This window comes from Aspergillus niger (assembly GCF_000002855.4).
Source record: "Aspergillus niger supercontig An15".
In the NCBI taxonomy this organism is placed as follows: domain Eukaryota; kingdom Fungi; phylum Ascomycota; class Eurotiomycetes; order Eurotiales; family Aspergillaceae; genus Aspergillus; species Aspergillus niger.
Window position 1 is genome coordinate 1,209,053 of NT_166530.1, and position 19,348 is coordinate 1,228,400.

General features: G+C 47.9%; 8 protein-coding genes and 1 non-coding gene across 9 annotated transcripts; 3 read left to right on the top strand and 6 right to left on the bottom strand.

The window, feature by feature from the left end:
- Window positions 1-1,677: 1,677 nt before the first annotated feature.
- An15g05120 (uncharacterized protein) lies at window positions 1,678-2,689 on the bottom strand (the record flags this gene model as incomplete). The annotated part of the gene is made up of 4 exons (XM_059744690.1): window positions 1,678-1,840; window positions 1,902-2,019; window positions 2,101-2,382; window positions 2,623-2,689. The coding sequence occupies 4 exons, from the start codon at window positions 2,687-2,689 to the stop codon at window positions 1,678-1,680; spliced, it is 630 nt and encodes a 209-aa protein (XP_059602554.1).
- A 1,050-nt stretch (window positions 2,690-3,739) lies between these two features.
- Window positions 3,740-5,733, bottom strand: An15g05130 (uncharacterized protein; the record flags this gene model as incomplete). The annotated part of the gene is made up of 5 exons (XM_059744691.1): window positions 3,740-4,111; window positions 4,165-4,277; window positions 4,353-5,160; window positions 5,214-5,371; window positions 5,427-5,733. 5 exons carry the CDS (start codon window positions 5,731-5,733, stop codon window positions 3,740-3,742), a joined length of 1,758 nt encoding a protein of 585 aa, XP_059602555.1.
- A 693-nt stretch (window positions 5,734-6,426) lies between these two features.
- tRNA-Ile (AAT) lies at window positions 6,427-6,500 on the top strand. The gene has a single exon. It is a non-coding gene; the product is annotated as a tRNA-Ile (tRNA).
- A 2,222-nt stretch (window positions 6,501-8,722) lies between these two features.
- Window positions 8,723-10,243, top strand: An15g05150 (uncharacterized protein; the record flags this gene model as incomplete). Its single annotated transcript, XM_001397008.1, has 1 exon — window positions 8,723-10,243. The coding sequence occupies one exon, from the start codon at window positions 8,723-8,725 to the stop codon at window positions 10,241-10,243; it is 1,521 nt and encodes a 506-aa protein (XP_001397045.1).
- A 151-nt stretch (window positions 10,244-10,394) lies between these two features.
- An15g05160 (uncharacterized protein) lies at window positions 10,395-12,160 on the bottom strand (the record flags this gene model as incomplete). Its single annotated transcript, XM_059744692.1, has 8 exons — window positions 10,395-10,473; window positions 10,616-10,777; window positions 10,868-10,934; window positions 11,016-11,172; window positions 11,304-11,331; window positions 11,425-11,830; window positions 11,947-12,013; window positions 12,101-12,160. 8 exons carry the CDS (start codon window positions 12,158-12,160, stop codon window positions 10,395-10,397), a joined length of 1,026 nt encoding a protein of 341 aa, XP_059602556.1.
- A 428-nt stretch (window positions 12,161-12,588) lies between these two features.
- On the top strand, window positions 12,589-13,545 carry An15g05170 (uncharacterized protein; the record flags this gene model as incomplete). The annotated part of the gene is made up of 1 exon (XM_001397010.1): window positions 12,589-13,545. One exon carries the CDS (start codon window positions 12,589-12,591, stop codon window positions 13,543-13,545), a length of 957 nt encoding a protein of 318 aa, XP_001397047.1.
- Window positions 13,546-13,765: 220 nt separating this feature from the next.
- An15g05180 (hypothetical protein) lies at window positions 13,766-15,603 on the bottom strand (the record flags this gene model as incomplete). Its single annotated transcript, XM_059744693.1, has 2 exons — window positions 13,766-15,419; window positions 15,500-15,603. 2 exons carry the CDS (start codon window positions 15,601-15,603, stop codon window positions 13,766-13,768), a joined length of 1,758 nt encoding a protein of 585 aa, XP_059602557.1.
- A 1,570-nt stretch (window positions 15,604-17,173) lies between these two features.
- On the bottom strand, window positions 17,174-17,764 carry An15g05190 (hypothetical protein; the record flags this gene model as incomplete). The annotated part of the gene is made up of 4 exons (XM_059744694.1): window positions 17,174-17,313; window positions 17,430-17,450; window positions 17,488-17,584; window positions 17,729-17,764. The coding sequence occupies 4 exons, from the start codon at window positions 17,762-17,764 to the stop codon at window positions 17,174-17,176; spliced, it is 294 nt and encodes a 97-aa protein (XP_059602558.1).
- A 494-nt stretch (window positions 17,765-18,258) lies between these two features.
- Window positions 18,259-19,064, bottom strand: An15g05200 (uncharacterized protein; the record flags this gene model as incomplete). Its single annotated transcript, XM_059744695.1, has 2 exons — window positions 18,259-18,470; window positions 18,542-19,064. 2 exons carry the CDS (start codon window positions 19,062-19,064, stop codon window positions 18,259-18,261), a joined length of 735 nt encoding a protein of 244 aa, XP_059602559.1.
- Window positions 19,065-19,348: the final 284 nt, after the last annotated feature.

The following is a 19,348-nucleotide window of genomic DNA, read 5'->3' on the forward strand; positions in this document are numbered from 1 at the left end:
CAACGGATGAGGATAGACGCCTATCGATACTTACTTAAATACTTCCAAATTGTGAGGGGCTTTAGGCGTTGAGATGGCCAGGATGTAGTTGAAACAATGCCTCGTTAGTATGCCGCATTTCCCGCTTGATCTGCAAGAAGCGCCGTCAGGGTGGAACCCCACTGATTCAGCGGTTATGCATTGCATACGGGCATAGCAGGAAGTGTCTCGTCATCCATTAGGATCATTCATCATTTACCATGAATAAGAGAGTTTGTGCACTGGCATTGAACGCATTGATGCGCCAGTATGTTTGATCTGTCGGTCTCGACTCCAATGCAGGACATTATTTATCCGAGACATAATACTCGTAGTAGACGATGCATCGAATAATCGATATGCCTCTGAAGTGGTAAGCACAGGATGAAAGCAACTGCTAAGTTTAGGTGAAATTTCCATCCCTAAGATAGTGTTGTTCACAAGGAACAAGACTCGCAATATGAACCACAACCACACATAATTGAACAGAAGCTGTTACTCCTGTGGATAGCTGCATTGAGTTACTCTACCTGAGTTGCGGGGAATGTCAAATCAGCCCTAACTGATTGGCCGCGTGTTTTTGGTTCCTTGTCCAGCCCACGCAGAGTCGTCATCACTATCCACTTCCAATCGAAAACGACTGAGCCCAACCACAAGAGAATATCAGTATGCTTCGGTTCAAATCGTCCCTTCTGCATAAGATATACGCGTAGACGTTTGAACTAGTCTAAATCTGGTATAGGCTTCATGCATGAATTGTCCCCACGTAAACTTCCTATCCCGAGGACATAAGCAATGATTCAGCGCTTCCGAGACGCCTGCAGTCGGTGCATCAGCCCACTCATTGCTGGGAAGCCACCTTGTCTGTTAACCGCATGACTGGCTTGGTATAAATCCTTTGACTTTCATTTGAAGGTATCAGGTTGACGTCAAGGATCATTTAACCTAGTGCCCGGTTTTGGATTTGACACCTTTCAGATCCAAGCAAACTTGACATTTGGGTAAGTTTCATTGGCCAAAGAACAGCCCATTCCATCTCAGTCCATCTGACTTTGTTAGCCAGATGATATGTAACATCATGCTTGGCGATGAAAGAGTCATACGGGTGTTTTGGTCGAAAAGCTCGTCTCCACCGTCATCCACCGAAGTTTGGACAAAATGATTCACGTCGTTCTATATTGCCGAGCTAACACATTTGTCCCAGTTCTTGGTGTCTATTTTGTCTTAGCGCACCTTAAGTGGGTTTTCTATTGTTTCTGATGCCCCAGTCCTATCGGGATACCATAGGGACCCCAAAGTACATACAAGATCTACTAAGTATACAGTACATTAGAGCAGGCGGTATTTACTGCGAAGGATTGAAACAGAGTATCCTAGTTTCAGTTTAGAGACCGTGCACTCAGCGACACAATAGAACATGGTTTTCTATGTGCAAGTGTTAGTTGTTTCTGGACACACCCTCCTCGTTTACTTGCAATCATCTACAAATCATGTCCCGAGTGGAGAGCACAATAAATCCATATCATTCTATAAACATCAATGGGACTCGTCTCTCTATCAACCACTCCGCCTCAACTATCCATCCATGCCACTGTTCTTCTATTCGTACTATATTCTTACCCCCGCCCCCCTTTCCCCAACACTAATCCCTGCACAATTCTACTCCCGCTTCGTCTCTCCTGCAGCAGGCCCAAGCAACCTCGCAACAGTCGGCAGCGGCCACGCGAGCTGTGCAACCGAGTCCCGTTGCACTTCCCCGGAAGTAATCAAATCAATGACCGCCACGGCGATATATCCACCAATGGCAGTGAAGACATGCCACCTTGTATGACTTGTTAGCCAAGTTCAAGTTTATCCCGGACCATGGGGAAAGATCTACATACCAGCCATGCAGCTCAAGCAAGAACGCCACGGGTAGCCCGACCGCGTGTCTGGCTACGATCAAGGATTGACACACAAACTCGTCAATCAGCCAGACGAGATATCCGAAGATGAAGCTTGCTGCATACATGTTAGAATTAACTACATTCTCATCTCATTCACCTAGTAGGTAAGCCAATAATAAGAGTGTAGATAACATACCACATCCAAACAGCGCCACGGACTGAATCCTTTTACGGGCCTCAACGTCCGGGATCTCGCGAGGAATGATCTTGAGCGTGCGAGTCGTGATCAGACACACTGCGGCCCCGAATGTCACGGCGTGAAGCAGGAACTCATCCATGACCATGTGGACGACCATGACGATCGTGAACAGTACAGAGAGAATGATTCCTACTGTCTTTGTGTACTGAGGGGTGGCCTGGAAAGATAGAATGCGGTAGAGGAGTGGTGTAGTCAAGAGGTGCATGGAAAGTTCATCCGCTGTTGAGACGGATCAGCTCAGATCACGATAATTATCATTCCGAGTAAGCTGAAGAATAGAGGGAGGCAGTACACATCTGGGTGTGATATTTCAGAGTCATATGGTAACCGGCAGAGCAAACACCGACGCCAATCAATCCGCAGTATGTGATTGAGCGTGGCCCGGTTTGGCGTCTGCTGTGGAGCTGCCAGAGACCGTAGATGCCATATAGAACTAGAGAAGAGTGTTAATTTGTGGACTACTGTAAGGGGGGAATAAACGCACTATAGACAAAGCTGCTAAGAGTATTAATAAACTCCGCAACATATCGCGTAATTACATAGTCCTAGAGGACAAATCAGCGATTATTGTTGTGGGCCAAGAAAAGACCAGATTGCGCTTGCTGTAGACGGACCTCTTCACAGAAGCTGTCGACATTGGTTAGTCTCCGACGTATACTTCAATTGGCTATTAATTAATTGACATACTTCAAATAAGAGGTCGGGGCACCCCAGAAAGGCGAAATCGCGGAAGCCATTGTCGCGAGCGTTCCTGGCGATCAATATGGGGGAGTTGGGAATGAGAAAGAATGGGGAGATTGGCAGACGGGCTGGAATAATAATAAATCGGCTCCTTCGGGAACTCCACCGCGACGGTGACCCACTCGTGTCTCCCGTGCTTAGCAGGCCTTGTTCCTGCACGGTTTCCGGGGTTGAAGACAATTACAGTTTTGCATACGGGATGATGTAGCCAATTTTGAACCTATATCCCCACTTGATCCCGTCAACCAAGTGCCTAAGAGGGTGAAGTCATTACAGGCACCTGGAATACATTTTGGACCGCCTGATGGGCTTACCCGACCGTTCCGGACGGGGCTGGCTCGGCTTCTATCCCCAGTCTTGGCATTGGCGTTGAACAAGGTATGAATCTCCTGGACAATTTCAAAGTTGCTCAAAAACGATGTTTTGCTTGTATAAACTAAGCCAATTTAGTCTCAAAGGCGATACTCGCTCTCTTCAAAGTTCAATTCTGCGATGCAGGTATTAGCCCCTAGCATATCCGACTTGCCCTGTGGATATAATAGTTTGCTGCCTGAGGCCTCGCAATCTACACAAACAACGCGTCAACACCTCCTTCTTGCGAATGGTTCAACAGAATTCGAGGCTCCTCAACGGCTAGTCCGCGTTTGAAAGGTTCCTACGTTTATAATATTGCGTCTCTCAAGAAAAGACCCCGATTCCCCATCATTTCGCATATTTATAAGTAGCCACAAAACTTAGATGTAGGATATGATGGTCACATAACACTCACCCATGCAGCTGAATGTCGTCACATGTGTAACAACTATTTCCCTCAATATTTCCACACTCCACAGATTTAAACCCACTCATACCACGGCAAACCATCTCGAAGAACCTCATAATCTGTCCCTGAGTCAAATTGCGGGCCCTCCGCATCTAGGAAATATCCACGCGCACACTCGTTAAACTGGACCCGCGTCGTCTGCTCCACCTCATAGAAATGATCGTAGTGCACATCCAACGCGTCTTTCAACGTCATAACCTCCCCACGCGGATGCAAGGCGTCCCATGGCTTGACGCATACTTGGGCCTTGCAGGACTTGAGCACGAGAAGAAGGGAGTCGAGTCGCTGAACGACTTTGGAAAGATCAACGTTTAAGATGGTGTGAGAGGTCGCACTGGGTTGTTCAATTGCGGAAAGGAGATTATGAAGTTGATGAGGGTCAGTCTGTCTCTTTGGTCAGATTTCCCAAGAGAAATGGGTTTGGGAGGGGCCAATACAGTCATATCATAGAGTTCATGCTCATTGTTACACCAAACGGAATAGTAAAGATTATATCCAATTCCCTTGATGCGGAGGGCTTTGTATGTGTTGTTGTATGCCGATAGGTCAACTTTCATTATCAAGATTAGCTCAGCCATGGTCAAAGAGTGGGGTGTAGGAGTAGAGTACGCACAGTCGTATATACCCTCGCCCGCCGCATATCTCCAATATTCAACCGTGACATGTTCCTGTCTCTCTTCTTGGGCCCTCTCGATCTGGCTCCTCGTCAACGAAATAGGGTTGCCATCGAAGTCCTCTCGAAGGGGAATACCCAGCAGCTCGAGAAAAGTGGGAGCAAGATCCGTATGCGTGGTGACAATATCCGTAGATACATTCTGCGCGATATCGGGACCACGAATAATCAAAGGAACATTGATGTCTTCCTCGTATCCACACGACTTGCCTGGCTGAAGTCGGTGTTGACCAATGTGGTATCCATTGTCACTACTATAGACTATATATGTATTGTCAAGGATATTGTATTCCTTCAAACGTGTAAATAAGCCATCAACCAGCTCGTCAACGGCCTGGAGGGTGCGTAGACGCTGGCGGTAAAAATGATCGTTGTAGTCAACATTAGTATCGTTTTGTCGCTTGAGAGTCTTAATCCAGTTGGCGCCTGAAGGGATTTCCGGATTGAAGGAGGGGGTGCGGGGAACTTTGACATCTGGGAATAGGTGCTCGTGTCGCTTCGCGGGGATAGGTGCGCTGAAGCTGAATTTAGGGTTGGCGTCTAAGCCAGTTCCATTCATGAAAACGTTGCAATGCGGTGCAATTGGAGCAACCGTGAGAAAGAAGGGCTTTTGGGCCGTGACTGCTTCGTTGAGGAGGCGATATGCCTTTTGTGCGAGGACATCAGTGCTGTATTCGCCTTCGTAGCTTTGGGGTATTTCGTGGTCTCGTTGGAAGGTACTGTTAAGGTAGTCGTATGTGAATGGATCGAGGAGGAAGTCCTACATGACAGATTAGAGTGCCGACTGAATAGAAAGTCTGCTGGATGACTCACGTTGCCGGTGAACCCAGCTGGGAAGGGGGCGTTGTAGTTGTCGACCGTGTGGACGTTGAACAGTTTACCAGTGTAGTAGGTGTTGTACCCCGCTTCCTGCAGCCAAACAGGGAGATAATTGTCATTTAGACCTTGAGAGATGAATTTTGGATAGCCGCCTGAAAGCGTATGAGAATATCCCCCGATATAAGTGACGATGTGTAGTACACTCACCATGCGGAGGATTGACATCCGTGACGTTCGTATTGTGGGCCAGCTTTCCCGTCCAAAGGGTCACACGCGATGGACAACAGACACTGGTTGTACAGTAATGACTGCGATAGTGTGTTCCTTTGTCTAGGAGGTGCTTTTGTACATAAGGCATGTAATCCAAAGAGGCGAGATGGGCGTCTTGATCATCGGTTAATATGAAGACGACGTTGGGCTTGGCGGTCGCAGAAAGCGGCTGTTGCTGCTTCTGCTGCCCTAGCGATTTCGTAGTAAGCCCAGCCAGGGCTAACAGATACACCAGACTTCGCATATTGCTAGTATAGTATGAGTTTGCGGGCTTCAATTTCAAAGCAGATGAACGGCTGACGCAGTGAGGTTCAAGGTAATTGCTTAATAACCCCGCGCATAACGCAATCTGGGTCAAAGCGGGCCAAACACAACTAGTTACCTTGCAGGATGCCCAGAGCATGAAAGTGTGATATAGAGAATATTCTTTCAAGACATTGTTATTATCTGACCGCGTGCTGAAGCACGATCGTCATACCTCATGCCAATGAAAACTTTCGTCAACACTTCATTTAAGCATTTCGGATAGTGCTTGACTTAGTACTTACTTAGTACTAGCAAGTCGTGGCGGATGTATCGAGGTTGAGAAAAATATATCATGGATGATCTGGCAAAATAAATGGCAGCCCTGCACTGCGGACTATTGCCCGCGACAACTGCACAATTCCTAACGTGTCAGAAAAATGGAACAACAGGAATGGAATCATTGTTATGGCTCGATTGAAAGAGATAATGATTAGAATACAAAAGTAGCGAGTACATTACTGCGGAATGAGTACTTACAAGTACTACTATGTGGGCGTCACCGCAGCGACCATTTTCTGCCGCGCTCTGAAGGGCGGACAGGATTAGCTTTGTCTGCCACGGCTCCATTTGCGGACGATGGGCCACTGCGGGGCGTCTTCAGATTCATTCAAGCGGCCAGTTTCAACAACTCGGTCCCATAGCTCAGTTGGTTAGAGCGTGACGCTAATAACGTCAAAGTCGAGGGTTCGAGCCCCTCTGGGACCATCTCTTTTTTGCTTTTGACTATTCTTCACATCTTTTTGCTCCAGCAAGCTTTTGCCGCTGGCAAATCAAATGACATGCTCGTTGGTTGGCATTGGTTGGTGCTGACTAAAAGCCAAATACTCCCTTTGTCAGTGTCATTTTTTTTTGTTTACTATCACAGTAAAACACCTATACAAGCAACCACTGATATAGGGCATCCTCCACTTAAAGTAACGTTAAAAATATGTGCGGCTAGCCTGGAGGAGCAAGCTGGAAAGGGCCACTTAAGGAGCCGTCTTCATTGTGATGTTTCCTTTGGTTTTAGCAAGCCCGAGTACAGGTTTTGTTCATGACGCAAAACTAGCGAGAGCCTGGCAATCTTAATCTGGTACTGCGCGTATGTTTGTTGGCGCAAGCTTTCAAGGAAGTCTGGACACGTCCTCAACAAAGCAGATGGAATGGAGTAAGGTTAGTGAATGGTTCCATTTGCATGCTGCCGGAGAAGCTCTTGACGGTTCGTGGGATGATAGGCAGGATACAACATATTCTAAGGAAACAGTCAGGAAGGTGTCCAGATGGACTTTATCAGGGCATTTAAACACCCCTTGGATACGCAAATGCTCCAGATCTTCAGGCAGAATATGTCTTAGCTGCAGAAAATTAAAAGAAATCGGGCTGGTGCTCCTTTGCCGAGAAGGAGGTCCCGGATAATACAGATTTAGTCGGGCCTTACTCAAATCGCCCAGTACCATAGCCAAAGGAAAGGATTCTCCAAGGTAAAAAAAATCCAGTATTCATCAATTACATTCCGTACTATCTTTGTGGCTATTCAGGAAGTGGTCGAACATGGCAGAACAGGAGATACCTCTATAAAATATAGTAATATTTATCCAAGCCTCCAGAGGGCTGTTAGAACGGTGAATCGGCAAGTCCAGCACTATTCAGCGGAAGAGAATAATCCCTGATTGACATTGGTTAACACAGTAAGTATAGTGCATTTCCAAAACTGAGGATTTGACGCTGCTGCAGTAGTTGTCTGGTGGGATATGGGAGTCTGGACGGGGGCGACAGTAGCGGCGTGTTGCATGAAGTGACCGTGGTGGTCGACATTGCGAGGACGTAGCTTTCGGGTATATGTGCCCCGCCTGATCTTGCGGGGACTGCAATAAATTTATCACTCTAAGCGCAATTTATAAAGGGAATTCGATGCTGAGCATCACATCTGATGCGCTTCTAGTTACATCACCTACATGCCTTGCCCGCTCAAACTCGCGGCTGAGCTGGCTTTCTCGTATAATTCTGCGCTTTGGGCATTCGTGGAAGAGTTTCGGTAAAGTTGCGACCGTAGACTCTCAAGTGTCCATCAGTCTTCGCAGGATGATCTGGGCAGGAGAACATTGAACAACGAAGAGCAGGCAAACAGTGGGAGAGAATATCATGTCTGGTTTATATACACTATTGGACATATAGATGAGGGGATGGTTGCATAAAGCCTGTTATATAGTAAGCTAGCAACAGTCACTTAACTAACTAGGGAGCGCTTACTGCCCTTACAAGGTTGAAAATTTCATCGTGCCTAAAGCGCCAGAGGAACCCAGCTGAAGTTTTAGAAGAAAGGCGCAACACTTTGTTCGGGAGGGTAGTCCTCAAAAAAAAAAAAAAAAAAAAAAAAAGGAATACAATACTAATGACTCCGTCTACAATGAGCCAGGGGGTAATCTCTTTTGTTGCGGAGAAGCGGGGACGACCGAATGCAGTGAACAAGAGCGACGCTAACCAATTTTTCCCTAGGGTCTGATCTGAACCAAGCAGTTAGATCTGAAGTATTAGCCAGGTGCTGATCTCTTGGGTAATGGGCCGTAAGATGTATCTATACCCAGCTATTCTCTCTGGCTTCTCTGGTTTCCCCTTACGTTTTCCTCATCCTGCGAATTCATCTTTCATTGGACATCACCGTAAAATCCTTCTGTATTGTACCAACAGCCTTCTTCCTAGCGCCACACAGCAGCACTCGTAGGTTCAGACCTTCCCATTTCCCGGATAATACCCAGTGGATCTGCTGGACGAGCCGGTTGATTTGTAATCCACCGCATGAGGAACTTCCCTGGCGATATCCTCCTAGAGCATAAGCCTGGTCTTCCTCTATGTCGCGTCGGGCTGTTCTCTTTCCATTAATGTGATTCAGAGGACATACACCTTATATATTCTTCCAGAAGGGCATATCCGTGCTTGCTCAACTGACCATGACCAGCAAGTCTGCCGGGCTCTCCGCAGCCGAACCGATATTTCCACAAATTCCACGTGTCGCCCTAGTCCCGCAAGACGATGCCTCGTCCCCATTGTCAAGTCTGGAGTTGCATTCCATTGAACCGATAGGGGCCAATACGCCGCATAGTAGGCGCACAAGGCATGCCGGGTCAACAAAACCCTCCGAAGTCGACGAGATGTTCAACGTCGTGCAGTCAGCAGCAGCAGAGAACTATGGAGCTCAAGACACAAATAGGAAAACAGCCTCGATACACCCGCGCAGGAACACGATCTGGCGACTAGCTAGCGCGTGCCTGATGAACTTTGGCAACGGAATGAACGACAGTGCACCCGGTGCCCTAATCCCTTATATTGAGGATGATTACGGGATTGGCTACGCCATCATCTCACTGATCTTCATCGCCAACGCCGTCGGATTCGTTCTTGCCGCGCCCCTTACTCACACAATCCAAGCCCGAATCGGCCACGCCAAAAGCTATGCTCTCTCGATGAGTCTCGTCACAGCGGGCTACGTTGCCATCGTATGCCACCCGCCCTTTCCGGTCGTTGTCACGGCGTTTCTCCTCCTCGGCTTCGGGATGGCGTTAAGCATCGCGCTTAACAATGTCTTCTGCGCAAACCTAAACAGCTATGCCACAGCACTGGGCTTTTTCTCCGGTGCGTATGGCATCGGTGGGGTGATCTCCCCACTATTGGCCACGGCCATGGTGTCACACGGCATCCGCTGGACATACTTCTACTTCATCACACTGGTGATTTCGACGTTGAATATGTTGCTTGCGGCTGTCGTCTTTCGCAATTATAAGGACGAAGGTGCCGCTTCGAGGGCGCCCACTCAGCAAACATCCCCCTCCCTTGCTTCTCAGACGGCCCAGCCAAACGAGAATGATTCCCATAACTCCCACACTCGCCTCCAAACCCTGAAACGAGCCATCCGGAATCTCACAACGATCCTAGGATCACTCTTTATCTTCGCATACCAAGGAGCCGAAGTCTCTATTTCCGGCTGGATCGTCTCATTCCTCATCAACTACCGAGGAGGTGATTCGCGACGTGTCGGCTACGTGAGCGCTGGCTTCTGGGCCGGAATTACCCTCGGGCGCTTCCTCCTTGTATACCCGGCAAACCGAATTGGTGAGGAGCTTGCCGTAGGACTGCTGGTTGTCGGAGCGATAGCGTTCCAGCTCATGACTTGGCTGATCCCCAACATTGTCGGCGAAGCGGTGGCGGTGGCGGTCGTGGGCTTGCTGCTAGGGCCCATGTATCCATGCTCGACGGCCGTGTTTGCGAAACTACTACCCCGGAGCATTCAGCTGACTAGCATGAGCTTCATCACTGCGCTGGGAAGTAGCGGGGGTGCAGTATTTCCCTTTCTGACGGGTATTCTGTCACAAGAGGTGGGAACGATAGTCCTGCATCCAATTTGTTTGGCGCTCTATGCAGCGATGGTTGTTTGTTGGTGCTTTTTGCCTGCGATTTCGAAGAGATCGGAGTAGGGTCGTTCGCTATAAGTTTCGTACTGAATGTGATCAATTTCATATAACTAGAAATAATGGTGTTTCACATTGATAGGTCGGATGATAGCAGACCTCTGTAGTGTAAAGAAGGCTGTGTCAGAATACCTCAGCACATTATACAAAACTAAAACTATATAGGAGTTGTGCGGATGATCCTGCTGTTACCAGTAATGTTACAGAGTAGAAGATAATGCACTGGGTAGCTAAAACTGTTTAGTCAGAATTAGCAACTACTGTTCTAAACAGTTCAATGACCAGCATGTTCTGGACATTGTGGTGCTGAGCAATTTTGGTCGCTCGCGATAGGCATGCCCAGGGCTCTGGAAAATGATGAATCATTGTCACATGAACCTCCACAGCCTGTGACAATCGGCGCCGTGCTTACCGTAAAAGTGGACGTGGAGTGGTTCATCAAATCGCAGAGAGTTCCTCAGAGTGAGCATGCACGTTTGGAAATTCTTGGCTTTCCCTTGGCCCCATTCATCAACCAATCTCGGAAAATACACTGCGGCACTTGGAAACCACTAGACAGACCTTTTCGGCCGATAGGACCTGGATGTGGACCGAGGGAACCTTGTCTTGCCAGTAACAGCCATAACTTACTAGTAGTTAGCCGCGTTTCCTTCCCACCGTGAGCCGTGGCAAGCCGCTTGCGTATTTCTGATAGCCACTCAGTAATGATCAGCCTTACGCTTTTGTCTGCCTCTTAGTTTCTAGTCGGATTTCTCACTCGGAGTTTTGCAACACACACTGTGTATGCGGGCCGCCATTTCCACAGCCGAGCCGAGTCCTACCGACAGTGGTGGATGGTTCCAACCTTTAGGGCTTCGAATAGTTGCAGCACTTCTCTCCCAGATAACATATTTAATGTCATAAGGTTCCACTGGTGACTTTGTCGGCGCGTGTATCTGTCTAGGTCATATGAAGCCGCGTAGTTCACAGCATAGACTGTTAATCTTGCCTTATGAGCTTAGAAACCGAAGCGATGGTGCTTCTATCTTAGAGTTTTCGTGGGGCATAAAAGGCCCCATGAGCGCACCAGCATCATCTGCTGGCTACGCCCTGTGCTGGGATAAAAATTACCCAAACTAGAAGGTATACTCATTTAAGTTACAAATATTGGTATTATGCACATTATCACGGAAGCCTAGAGCTTCCACTTCCAGGTAAGATGGCCACTAACACGGTCGAATCCCTGTTCCATTCGTGCCCAGGCAACCGTCATGGTAGATGCCACCATCAACGCACTGACAAAGATAGCCATATCCAAATAGCTACGCGAGGTAGTCTCGCCATTGTACGTGCGTACCATGACTCCAGCCACCGGGGTGCCCACCAACCCAGCCGCTCCCTGCACCATGTACATGATACCCGTGATACGGGGCATCTCCTGCAAACCAAAGAGTTCCACGAGAGCCGGCGAGAACAGCCCAATATAGGCACTAGCGAAGAGACCGTAGAAAATGGTGAAAACAATGAAGCAGCCCTTGGCCGCCACCAGGTCATGCAACGTGGACCCAAGCAAGGTACTGGGGATCCAGAGTGCCACCGCACCCACAGTTCTGTCTTTTTTGTTGCCCGAAAACTATTTGAATGACTGAAACCTCGGCCTTTCACGAAAAGACTGAGAGATCCAACTGCAATACAGTATATTACTGTCATTTTCTGGGCCTATGTGCCACGGTTGCCGTCGGCCATCTGATTTTGCCTCATTGTTCCAGGCGGGGAAGTGGAGAAGGGATGCGGTCCCTGAAAATTACACACTCGACAGTTTTTGCAGGTGGCGCTTTTGGATTCGCAACGCTATACCATATCTGGTTAGCCTCGTTCAGGTACTCCCGAAAGGGCTAGGCTCGGTAGTGAATCGCCGACTTGGCAGTTTGGGATTGTTACCATTTCTTCTCCGCTAACTATCTATAGCTAGTCTAATGAGAGTAAAGGTGCAACCCGGTCTGCAACCACTCGGAGCTCGGACAGAATTGCTGGTCTTAGATACTCTAGAGTCATGTACCTGATATGATACCTGGTTGGACCTTCCATATCCAGTCGGTAAAATATGGGGTCATGTGGCAAGTGGGAAGAACTTTTCCGGTAGAGTTCCGTAACATTCCATACCCTGGATCGCATTGTAACCTCAAGTCGCAATAGTCACCCTCTTGGTAATCCGTTTAACCCCTAGGGCTAGAGACAGTCAAGCAGAGCCGTCCACACTAAGATTTGAGTCACTCGACATCATCTTCTCACTTCCCAGTTCCTCTAAGCATCCCAATTCATTCCAGCATCTTCCTTTCTCTCTGTCCTCACCAGCTCCAACATACCACAAAATGTCACTCATACCAAGCGTTGACAGTGCTCTCGACGCAATTGGAAACACACCATGTGTTCAATTGACCCGCGTAGTACCTCAGGACTGCGCTCGAGTGTTCATAAAGCTAGAAAGCTTGAATCCTACCGGCTCGTACAAGGACCGCATGGCTCTCTCTGTCATCGAGGAAGCGGAGCGTCGTAATGACCTTCGTCCGGGAATGACAGTCGTGGAAGCCACCGGCGGCAGCACCGGGTCGTCCCTCGCCTTCGTCTGCGCCGTCAAGGGCTACACCTTCCGTGTAGTCTCCTCCGATGCCTTTGCGAAGGAGAAGCTTAACACCATGACTGCGTTTGGGGCGCACCTGGACATCGTGCCGAGTGAGAATGGGAAAATCACACCGCAACTGATTCCCTCTATGCGAGAGCGAGCACGCCGTATTGCCACAGAGGATAAAGATCCTTCTTCTTATTACTACGCCGACCAATTTAGCAATCCAGATGTCTTTCCAGGTTATGAAACCCTTGGTCGTGAGATACTAGCACAGGTTGGAGAACCTATTGACGCCTTTTGTGGCGCGGTTGGGGGCGCAGGGATGGTGATGGGTGTCGGGAAAACTCTGAAGCAGAGCTGGCCGGCGTGCCATGTAGCTGTGCTTGAGCCTGCTTCGGCGCCTGCCTTGACTAAGGGCCATGGCGGCGAGCACTCGGTGGAAGGAATCGGTATTGGATTCCCTCCTCCTCTACTGAACAAAGACTGGTATGACGAGGCACGGGCGATTGATGAGAGGGAAGGGCGTTCCATGTGTCGACGACTAGCGAGGGAGGAGGGTCTTTTGGTTGGCACTTCTTCGGGTCTTAATGTGGTCGCCGCGATACAGTTGGCTAAGGAACTGGGTCCTGGGAAAACAGTGGTGACTGTGGGGTGTGATACTGGTCTGAAGTATGTTCGAGGAAACCTGTACACAGATAGCTGAAAGTGATCACCGGGCCGAGACTTGTGTCAAGAATGCAATTTCCTTCTACTGACGTTTCCATTACACTTATCCAACTGGTCAGGGCTTCATAAACCAAACATGAAAGTTGTTGCAAATTTTGAAACAAAACCTTAACTCGTGGTTCTACAAGTTCATGTTACCATCATGCTGTCGACAACAAAAGAGCTGGGAGTAGAATTACAAAGTATACTAGTTAAGATCAGAACCCATCGAACCTCGACACATAGATAACAGGCCGTCTTCTTCCTCTCCCCCATCTCCACTCTCCTCCATTCAACTTGCCCGCACGGCCAATAACTACTCGCTCTTTGAATAAAGCGCCTCCCGTGCGTTCCTTCCCATGGAAGAATAGATCCCGTATAGCCTGGCTGTTATAAGATTGGAATTTTGGTTCCCCGCCATGATCATCTACCGGCTGCGAAACGGCAACCACATCCTTCCCTGCCATTTTCCGCACATTGATCAACTTGATTACCGCTAGGGCTTGGTAAATTGGGAACCCGCCTTCTTCTGTTGGTAGGGTGTCGGCCAAGCTCTGTACAAAATTCTCGATCTCGATGGCAAGGGAAACAGACGTGGTGCGGAGGAGGGCGGTGAGAAGAAGGTTTGTGAATCCGATTGTGTATATGTTTTGCTTGAGGTGATGGGCTGGCGGCGAGGCTTTAGCAATGCGGAGGAGTAGCCCAACGTAGGGGTCTGCTGTTTGGCCTTCCCTTGTTGCAATAGTAGGGCATGTTGGAGGAAGGGTGCAGAAAATAGTCTGGCATTGTAGGATACAACTGGTGAGGTAATAAGCGTAGTTTAGCGCGGCGTCGTGGGAGGTGAAGCGCAGTGGAGTGGTAATATCTCCTGTTGAGGCTGAATCCATCAATGGCTGTTCGGCGGGTGAGAGGTGCTGGATCCAGCGATCTAGACGCTGGACTTGGTGGGCGAGGAGCACGTGGAAATGCAATGCATCAGTGCCGGGTGCGTCTGATGGTTCAGGAATTACGGTCTCTGTGCTTTGTTCACAATCCCAGTGTCGGAGTATGCAAGAGTTACTCAGATAATGCGAGTCACACATTATACTCATAATCTCGACACGGCGCTCATGCAAGGACTTTGGCTGCCCTTGGAGGATGCGTGGCAGAGGGATCGATGGCAGAAGCCGCTGCAGCTTTACCGAGCTAAAGTAGGAGCGCATCCACCAAACCGAAAGCCGGCTTTGCATCCATGTGGTTAGAAGACCCCGAACTGTCTCATCTTGAGCATAGTCATTCAGATTTGTGAGAAAGCGAAAGAGCCCATCCGTATGACAGTAAAAGGCCGTAAAATTAGACATTGAAGACTCCATATACGAAAGGATAACAATAACGGCTAACACAGTTATCGCTACCCGCTGGTCATGAAGTTGATCCGAGTTGACAAGTCTGCTTATTGCAGCTGAATAGTAAAGCTGACTTCTGGTCTGATGGATTAAGTTGGGTCTGAACTTCCCCATGTGGAAGCTCTCTGAGCGCATTCTGACTTCTGGGTTGAGGCGGCTGAGATTACAAGCTGACAGGGCTAGCATTGTGTTCTTCAACATCACGTTTGCTGCTGCTGACTGGGTAAAGAAGCGGAGGATGGGATGCAGAGTTGGCAGGCACTGATCTTCCCAATACGTAAGGTAGAAAACGTCCCGTTCTGTATGTTGTAGCGACCTTATCAGATCCATACTGCCGCAAGAAACGCCCTCAGGTTCTACGTGACTTAGCCCTAGGCGTGTATGAGAGCGGTCTTTCCCTCTCAGCCTCTTTGGCATTCGAGGATCTGAGGAAGTCACAACACGGAATTGCAAATCCTCAGAAAAGCGCTCGCATGTTTTGCCTAACCTGGCGCAAGTCCCACACGTGGGCTGTTTTTCATCACACTAGCCTTATGTCAGTCTTCAGAACAGCCAAGTCAAACATACCCAGGGGGAAGTACTTTGGTTCGCCTCTGCCTACAACTCTTGCACCCATTGCGTGACCGGATAATATCGGTTTTCTTGGGTCTAGGTCTGACAGGGAGATACATTGTATATACTACCAGGGAATCTCCATTCGAAAGGATCGAATACGGTAAGATAATGGAATGTGTCGTCTGACTCTATAAAATTTGTCCATGAGGGGGGAGGGGTGGCAAGTCACGTGATGGTTATCAAGCACCTCCATGGATCTAGGCCTTGGGGCTGCAAATTCACAACCTCAACACAATGGCAATAATTGGGGAGATTAAGCCTAGAATGGCTTTTTTTTATGGGAGACTCCGATTATAAAGCTATGATTTAACTAGATACTCGCCTTAAAAATGTATAATTCGAGCATCACTATCACCTATACTACTTACAGGCTTGATCGCTCGCTACCGATGTAATTATTATACCCTATAAGGTGTTACAGAACAATTGAGCCTATTAGAAGTTGTTGTTACATCAAACAAGCAGCTTGTCCATGGCTTTTGACTGGGTGACGGGAAGGAAAATCGTGTAGCTTCCTTGGTGTGGCCATGTTTAGTATGACGCGTATGAACCAAGCCAGACATGATTCAGGTCGAAGGTAACCACGACGCTCCGGAAACTCAAAGATGCACATCCCTCTTTTTGTCCATCTATGGAGAGTATTGTACATTGGCCTAATGTCGTACGGTCTATCGAACAAACTGTGCGTCCCTCTATCAATATACAAGAAAAAAACAGAATTTGGAAAGGGATCACAAGGCTAAGCATCGGCGGCTAGAGGCACACTGCATTCTATCCGTAATGTGGCTGATAGGCACTCTCATTAGCTTGCTTTATGACATTCCTGCAGGTGTCGGAGCATGGCGGCACACCATTTTTTCAGTAGAGAGATGGATGATAAAGTTGTCCATCCTTAGGTAACCCCAGGTATGGGCTATTGAAGATCAAGAAGACGGTTGCAACAGATAGTTAAGCATAGTGTTGGCCTCCAGTAGACAATTACACACAAGAAATTTGCTAAAAAGATTTCATCGACTAAAAACAAATTCACTGGGCTTGTTAACATTTTTGAAGTCAGTAAACGATGCATCGTGAAGATACCTCACCTCTAAACGTCTCCAGGTAGTGTACCTAGCAACTCTGCAGCACTGATAGAGTTTCCATGGCGAGTTCCCCAACGTTAACCCCTGTAGGAAAATCATTCAGGGAACCATATCCATAAATAGCGCGACTCTGCTGCGAGTATGGTCTCAGAAGTAGCAGAGGCGTACCAAGTTGTAATTCTATACTAGTTATGAGAGAGCCCCCCATCAGTCCATAACTATAATGGCTGCTTTATGCCAGTCATTATCATTCCTGTGACCCTTATGTTATTCCATGTCACCCAGCCTACAGAATACTCACCAGCAGCATATAGTTAGGCAATACACATAGACAGGTGTATAGGATCAGGAAACTTGATGCCTTACGCAATAAAAAGACGATAAGAGGGTGGGTTTATTGGGCCTGTAGTCCAAGCAGTCCTCATTTATCGGGCAGGCACAAGGTTGCATAAGACGTGAAACTTTCAACCCACGATGACGGCAATTTTCAACGCATAGTTGCACGTTTGTTTGTTTGCTGATGGATGCAATGACATTCCGGGGACTACGGGAGGCCAAAGTCATCCGTCAAGTGGGCATAATGCTTTTTAGGTGCGAGAAACCCGAATTGAGCAGTATCTGGCAGGGCCAAAGCTTCACCTCGTTGGGAAGGAGCTTTCCCGGATAGGGTGGGTGGGAACGATGCTAACGGAATCTAGTTAGCATACGATAATATGCTGATCATGGTATCGGGCAAATGCGGTTTTGAAGTTGTGATACAGCCAATAAACACAAGCATATAAACATAGGGCTCTGCTTACTATTCAGATTTTCAGTAATCACTGTAGGCCGAAATTTACCTAATTTGGTTTAAGATACATTCATCACATAGTACCCGTATGAAAAATACGACATCAAGATCGGGCAAATTGAACGGCCATGAATTTCGAGCATAAACCGTAAAGCCTGGCAGGCTCTACGCAGTGATAGTAAGAAGAGCAGTTCTTAATTGCAAGAAATTGCAAGAGCAAACACCAAATCTTTCGTTTGACTACTTATTACAAATACCAAGCTTCGCTTGTTTCAAGTATCATAAATGTGTAGTATACATACAACCTACTATATAAAGGTAACTACAATAACCTTGATCTAACATAGAAGTAGTGAATTATCAATCATTCTATATATCCCTCAGAATATAGGCAGTTAAGGAACCTTTAGTCCTTGCGTTTCCCTTATGGCAACTCTATCACCTGCCGTGATTGATGCGGTGGTTGAGAATTCCAATGGTGACGTAACATTTCCCCCTTCCCGTCGTTTTACCGCCCGCCATTCACAGGCTTTCTCTTAGCGAGTCTGCAATTTAAGTGCGAGGAGACTTTAATGATCATACCTGCGTAGAGATGAATTGAGTTGGGGCTGACGCTGTTAGCGATTGTGGTATCTACTTCTACGAGGTGTTAATATTTGCCTACTGTCGCTAGCCCGTAGTATCGGTAGTATGTACGTACATGTATCAACAATGTGGCAAATCCAAAGTGAAGTCTATTTAATCACTTATTTCGCATGTCTTTTGCCAGTACAGGTTGTCGTAATGGAAGGTTTAGAGAATGATTCGACTACCAAACGCCTGCCTTCGAAGCAAGCACATTATTTGGCATCGGGCATATACACACTCATCTCAAAGCCATTAGTAAAAGGCAGAGTCATGTTCCGGAACCCGTTCTCCGGGTTTCGCATGTATGCCAGCAAGTCAGCATACCCCTTGGCACCGGAAATAGTATTATCGGTGAGAACAACTGCACCATAACGAAGGTGAGGCTGGACTATCTTAAGGGTTGGAAGAGAGAGTGCAGACCAGACTATACAGGAGCCACATGTTAGCTCGGAGCTTACCTCTAAACATCCCAAATGACATAAAGCGTAGACTTACTATCCAGAAGTAAAAGGTCAACCTGCGGCAATCCTTGTGCAAGCGTCTCGAGCAGGTTTCCCTCTCTCAAGTCAATCTGATCAGTTACTACAGCACCACATTCTGCCCAGTACTTCCGTGCAATCTCAGCTTTCTCCTTTTCCTTCTCAGTGGCAATAACAACCCCCTCCTTCCCTGTAGCAGCCTTTGTCTTCGCAACAGCAAGCGCCAAGTAAATGGTACTAACGCCAAAGCTCGTCCCGGCTTCAACAACATTCAAGGCTCCCATGGCATTGATGAGTTGATAGACAAACTGGCACTTGTCCTCGTCGAGAGCGATGAATTTGTCCAGCATGAGCTGATCGAAAGCATCTCTGGGGTTCTGCTCCAGGGATTTATCTTCGAGGTCGCCGAGGACATCAGCGGAGAATACTTTCCCTTTGTCGGTGCGGGAGATGGCGGCTTCTTGCTCGAGGGAGATGCGATGGAGTCTGGAGAGGAGGTCGAGGATGTGTGCGGGGGCGTCGACGGGGGAAGAAGACATAGTGAGAATGAATGTGTGAAGAGGCGAATGTTAATATTTACGGCTTGGCCTGTTGATGAATAGCGGTTGTAGTTATGCTGCAGTTAGGTAGGTGGCAACTACCCAACAAGTAGTGGATCGGACAGCATCTTAAATACCCCGATGGGGCTTGTCAACGGGTGTGGTGTCGCGGGAAGGCGCAACAGATACACTGGGTCAAATGATTCAATGAAGCTTTCAAATTACCCATATACTTACAGCACAGTATTACTATTACAAGTGAGACAAATTCAGAAATACCGAGT